The 5,906-nt window shown below is 68.0% G+C and overlaps 1 protein-coding gene across 1 annotated transcript in view; it reads left to right on the top strand.

Annotated features, from left to right (window-relative positions):
• HTT (huntingtin) overlaps positions 1-5,906 on the top strand; it is an 81,848-nt gene that overhangs the window by 71,670 nt on the left and 4,272 nt on the right. The window contains exons 53-58 of the mRNA XM_012724062.1: positions 674-828; positions 1,170-1,309; positions 2,265-2,347; positions 3,410-3,540; positions 3,653-3,782; positions 4,649-4,804. Of these exons, the coding sequence (XP_012579516.1) occupies positions 674-828; positions 1,170-1,309; positions 2,265-2,347; positions 3,410-3,540; positions 3,653-3,782; positions 4,649-4,804 (795 nt within the window). The remainder of the gene's footprint in view (positions 1-673; positions 829-1,169; positions 1,310-2,264; positions 2,348-3,409; positions 3,541-3,652; positions 3,783-4,648; positions 4,805-5,906) is intronic.

The following is a 5,906-nucleotide window of genomic DNA, read 5'->3' as shown; positions in this document are numbered from 1 at the left end:
CCGCGAGCTCATGTCCCAGCTGACCTGGGTTCCAGATTGGCGCTCCAGAGCACGGGCCTGAGAGCTCTCCACGTTTAAGGGTCTGGGTAGCCTGGTGCCGGGGCTGGAGTGCGTTTTGTTGGTCAGTGGACACCGGAGTCTGGGGCTGTCCGTTCCCAAGTCCGTGTTCCAGCTGAGGGCCCCATCCAGGTGTGGTGCACCTGGACCCCGTGATCAGCCTGCATGTACTCCATGTCCACTGACCTCGGTTGTCCTGCACGGATGCGGTCAGGCTTCCTGGAGCGCTGAGGCAGTGTTAGCGTCAGGTCGGCCAAATCTCGCTCTGGCGACACGGCGGGGCCGACAGTGAAACGCACGGGCTGCAGTCCTTGGCTCTGACCGGAGGTGTGGTACGAACTTGCAGAGACGCACGAGGGCCGTCGCCGTGGGAGCGAACAAGTGTGCACATGCCGAGTCCTTAAACGTGGAGAGCTCTCAGGACAGCTGCCAGAGCCGCCCGCGGGCAGCGTGGGCTGCAGAGCCCGTGCCGGAGGGCAGGCGCTCGCCTTCCAAGCGAGGCGCGTCCCACGGCGAGTGGGCTGCGGTGGCCCGAGGCGAGGGGTGCCGTGAGCCAGGCAGGTGGTGGCCAGTACATGGCTGCTTGTGACCGAGCACATGTGGGCTCTTCCACCAGGAGGACACGGAGAGGACGCAGATCAACGTCCTGGCCGTGCAGGCCATCACCTCTCTGGTGCTGAGCGCCATGACTGTGCCTGTGGCCGGCAACCCTGCTGTCAGCTGCCTGGAGCAGCAGCCTCGGAACAAGCCTCTGAAAGCGCTGGACACCAGGTTGGCCCGAGTTCCCGGCTCTGTGCCTGGCGGGGAGGGGGCAGCTAGGTGCCCTCTGCCCACGCTGGGCTGGTGACAGCATCTCACCAGGGCTCCGGCACGACGGAATAAGCCACCATGTGCCTTGCGTGGCTGCAGGAGGGGTGAACCAGGGAGGACTCGCCAGCCAGGGACAAGCTGCAGTGAGACATAGAACAGGGGCACGTGGGTGTGGCAGGGCCGGGGGTGAGCAGTCAGGACCGGCCACAGGGCGTGTGGCGAGCTGGGATAGGGCAAGTCTAGGCTGCTGTGCTTTGAGGATTTTGAAGAAAGCAAAGTATTTCCTTTATTTTGAATTGCAGGTTCGGGAGGAAGCTGAGCGTCATCAGAGGAATCGTGGAGCAGGAAATCCAAGCCATGGTTTCAAAGAGAGAGAACATCGCCTCCCACCACCCTTACCAGGCGTGGGACCCCATCCCCTCGCTGTCTCCGGCCACTACAGGTAGGTGCCAGCGGCAGAGTGGCCAGCGAGCTGCCCGCGGGCGGAGGCCTCCAGAGTCACGGCCGCAGGTGCCGAGTCCCGGGTGGCCAGCGGCCAGGGAGGCCCGAGGCCCGAGTAGCCGCGTCTGGAGCTGCGCCGGACCTCGGCAGGCTGGCGCACGCGGGCTTCCAGCAGCCGACCCGGCCACTGTGTGACATGCCGGGGGGTCCCCGGCACCCCGACTGGGGCCTGCTGGCCCAGAGCTCACTGGAAGTTGTTGCCTTGGGTTAAGGGAGGGGTTTTGAGGTTTTTAACCACACGTGTTTTTGAGGGACAGACTGGCCCAGAGTCGCCCTGATACCCTGGGTTTTCGGACTGGTGAGGCCCACAGGCTGCAGTGTGTGGCCAGCGCTGCCCGCGCCTGGATCTGAGTGGCCTGCGCGCCCGGCCCTCGGTCCGGGATGAGGGCTGCAAGCGTGGGTGGCCGCGGGTCGCTCCAGCTGCGCGCAGCCATCAGAGACACGGCAGATGCTGCAGAGCAGGGTCGAGTGGGTGCGGGGAGGCGGCCGGCCTCGTCGGGAGCTGCACACAGCAGTTCTGTCCAGGGGCTCGGGGCCCCCCGAAGAGGTGTGCTGACCCCCGTGGGGGGCTCTGGGGGCGGGATGCCCAGCAGAAAAGGAGGGGCTGACGTGGGAGGCGAGTGGACTTGGGGCTCAGGGCGTGCCCTCTCCTGGCAGAACAAAAGGCCACGGGCGCCCAGACCCTGGTCTAGTCTCCAGGGCCCAGATGCCCGCTGCCCTGCGGCGGCTGCTGGCCTAAGTGCTGTTCTGGCTCGGCCCACCCCTGGCCTTGGCGGCTGAGGGGGACCCAGAGCTCTGCGGCCACTGCCCTCAACCCACGTCGCCCCTCTGGCCTGCCCCGCCGGGGCCTGCAGGCGGCACGGGCAGCTTCCGAGGCGAGTCTCGCCTTCCCGCAGGCGCCCTCATCAGCCACGACAGGCTGCTGCTGCAGGTCAACCCCGAGCGGGAGCTGGGCGACATGAGCTACCAGCTAGGCCAGGTGAGCCCCGCCGGCCCTGCCCCCGCACCTGCCCCCGCAGGGCTGGCTGTTCCCGTCGGTTCTCTGGGCGCGCGCAGACCTAAGTGTGCAGACTGGGGAGGCGGGGCTGGGCCCAGGCTGCGTTACCTGCCTCCTGTCCTCTCTCCACGGCGCTGGTTACTTAGACGCGGCGACCAGAGCCGTGCCGAGGCCACTTCCCGGCGGTCCTGGCGTGTGCCACGCTCTGTCCTTCTCCCCGCACACGGTCCCCTGCGGGCTCCACGCCACAGGGGACGCCCCGTTCTTGTTCCTCTGCGGTGAGATTTCCGCCCGCAGGACTTCCAGGCGGTGGCAGAATTCGATGTCATTTTATGGAAATGTCCTTGAGGGGCTGTGGGGAGGGGCTTGGGGCTGGCTGGGACCACAGGCCCTGTTTGGGGTCTGCTAGCCTTTGCCCGTCTGCGCCACGAGACCCGCGTGTGGAGGCTGTGGCAGGGCTGCGCTGGGGCGCCACCCTGCCCTGTTGGGGCTCCCCGCTGTGCTGGGCCGCCGCTGACTTCATCGAGAGGGTCGAAGCAGGGCCGGGGTGTTGCTCTTTCTGGGCCGAGGAGAGCACTAAGGAACCCGACTCTCTGCAGCCTCAGGCCCAGGGGTGGGAGCCACTCGCTGTAGGTCCGACGCATGGCCCGCCGATTCGTGTTCCCGTGGACGGGCCGCCAGGGAAGGGCGTCGGAGGGCTCTGGGCGGGGCATGCCACCATGGGGTGCCCTCCGGCCCCTCCTGCCCCTGGCAGGATCTCCCCGACAGCTTCAGAGCATGCGCAGAACCTCTCTCGGCTTCCAAGTACTTCAGGAGAATGGGACTTACCGCAAATGGCCGGTCTTGAAAAGAAGTTTGTGCTGGGACCGCATGTCCTGTCTAGGGCCCTTCGGCCCACCCCCTGGCGGCCCCGCGAGTTGACCATCCCTCACTCTCGGCTTTAGTCCTGAAGGCGGAGTTTTCCGGGTCCAGGCTTGGGGCCCCGTGCCCTGCCCGTGGGCAGGCAGGTCCGAAGTGGCCTCTGAGCCAGTGTGTCTGTCGAAGGTGTCCATCCACTCCGTGTGGCTGGGGAACAGCATCACACCCCTGCGAGAGGAGGAATGGGACGAGGAGGAGGAGGAGGAGGCTGACGCGCCCGCGCCGACGTCCCCGCCCACGTCGCCCGTGAACTCCAGGTCCCCACTGTGCTCTGTTTTAAAGCGTTACGGTGAAATGTCTCCGGCCACGCGGTGGGTCTGGGCCCCCCCACGGCCTCGTGCCGGGGTCACCGTCCCGCATGCTCTGCAGGAAGCACCGGGCCGGCGTCGACATCCACTCCTGTTCGCAGTTTCTGCTGGAGCTGTACAGCCGCTGGGTCCTGCCGTCGGGCTCGGCCCGGAGGATGCCCGTCATCCTGATCAGCGAGGTCGTGCGCTCGGTGAGTCCTCCGCCTGCCCTCGCCGCCGGTGCTGGGGCCCCTCCCTGCCCCCGTCTGTCCTCGAGGGCCAGGGCGGGCCCCCTGGCTGGGGGCGAGGCGGAGCCCCGGCTCCTGGCCGGCCGTGCGGGGCTGCGGGCTGAGGCGAGGCCGCGGGGGCCACTCCCCGAGTGCAGTCTCAGAAGTTGAGACTTCAGGTCTCATTTTTAGTTGTAACTGATCGTTTTTAGTTTGTCTTCCTGTTTTCAGAAGAGTCTCAGTGTTTCTCTAAAAGGCTGCTCAGTTCAGTTAGCAGGAGCAATGGTCGCGGTTTTGTTTAAAAGCCGTGTCTTCCGGGTCAGTGGGGAGAGCCTTGCGCGACTTGCCGCGCTGTCTCGGGTCACTTGCTCGTGAGGACAGCCGGCCCCCCTGTGGCCAGCCGGCCAGCACGGAGGGGGCGCCGAGGCACAGCCCCGGCTCTGTCGCGCGGCCCTGCAGAGCCGCTCACCGGCTCCCCGCCGGGCCCCGCCCCCACCTTGGCCTCGACGCAGACGCACCCGCACCCTGTCACGTCTCCTTCAAGGTGTGGCGTGAACAGACACCTGAACGTGTGGGGGACCAGAAGAGTTGCCGCCCTCGCAGCCATCTGCCCGCGGCAGCCTGGGTGTGCCGGGGCTTCCAGCCGGGCCTTTGGGCAGCACCCCGGGCCCGGCGGCGGCTGCCCACCCCTCAGCCACGGCCCTCCCCCGTCCCCACGCGGGCTTCGTCGTGCCGGGCCGCGTCCAGGCGTGTCGGGTGTCCAAGCTTCCGCCCCGCCGTCGCGCGCGGCAGGGCCTTGCCGTCCCGCCCCTGCGTGTGACGGTCCCCTTGCGCCCCGTCTGTGCCTGCAGCTCCTCGTGGTCTCAGACCTGTTCACTGAGCGCAGCCAGTTTGAGATGATGTACCTCACGCTGACGGAGCTGCGGCGGGTGCACCCCTCGGAGGACGAGATCCTCCTGCAGTACCTGGTGCCCGCCACCTGCAAGGCCGCCGCCGTCCTCGGAATGGTAAGGGGCGGCGGGGCGGCCGGCCTGGGGGCCGCCTGCAGCGGGCGTAGGGCCAGGCCGGGCTCTTCGCAGCCATGAGCCTGGGGCGGGGGCGCGCGGGGCCGGCTGAGCCCTCCACAGACTCAGGCCTCCGCCCGCCGGCCCAAGTGCCGCAGACCCTGGGCCTCCAGCCTCCACCTGGGGGTCTGGGCACCCCGTCTTTGTTGACTGCAGGGCCAGATAGTTCCTCTGTGAATTCCCCTTGCGCGCCCCGTGCACGAGCATGGAGCCGCTGCGTGGCGTCCCCAGAAGTCCCCGGACACGGGGTGGTGCCTGTGTGCGCCGCGGGCTGGACAGTGCGCTGAGCTCTTCTGTGCGCGGCTGGTGCCCGTGACCGCGCTACCTCAGCCGGGCGTGTCTCTGCCTCCATGTCCCTGGAGCTCTTGCCAGATGCCTTCGTTTAGCAAACCCCAAGTCGCTGCCAGGTGCCAGGCACCGGGGCTGCGGGTGAAGGTGGCATGGGGCCCGCCGGGTCTTCTGTGCCATGTTCCGACCCATCGTGCCGCAGCCAGACGTCGGCTGAGCTCCCCCCACCCTGTTGGCCCTGACCAGAGTCAGGCCCTCGCTCCTCTGTCGCCCGTGGGGCCCAGCCCCAGGGGAGCCCACTTGCTCCAGGTCACTCGGGGTGAGGCCCCCCCCCCCCAGAACTCTTCTTCCCAGCCCTCCTGGGTGGCCTCAGCCTGGGGCCAGCTCCCAGGGTCAGACACAATGGAGGGCCTTTCTCTGAGCCCCCCGCCCATCCCGCTGGCGCCTGCGGGACACTGCGGCCCTTTCTTCTGTGTGGGCAGTGGCAGCTGCGTTGATGCCCATTGTCCTTGTTTTCCTTCCCGGCCAGGCCCGCGGGCGCTTGTGTTGTCAGAGAGTCACATCAATGAGGAGAGTGTTTTCGAAGCCCCCCGCAAGCAGGGCGGGGGTGCAGCGGCCGTGCGCCCTCCGCCCTCCCGCCTCTGCGTGGCCCTCGCCCGTGTGCCTGGGCCTGCCTGCAGACCGCACCCTGACAGGCCTTGGGGCTGGGTGGGGCCCTAGGCCGCTGCCTCCCCGTTCCCACGCAGCCCCGTTGTGT

This window comes from Condylura cristata, unplaced genomic scaffold (genome assembly GCF_000260355.1).
Source record: "Condylura cristata isolate star-nosed mole 26May11 unplaced genomic scaffold, ConCri1.0 scaffold00012, whole genome shotgun sequence".
Taxonomy (NCBI): Eukaryota; Metazoa; Chordata; class Mammalia; order Eulipotyphla; family Talpidae; genus Condylura; species Condylura cristata.
Note: the sequence above shows the minus strand (reverse complement) of the source record. Positions and strands in the feature narration are given on the sequence as shown.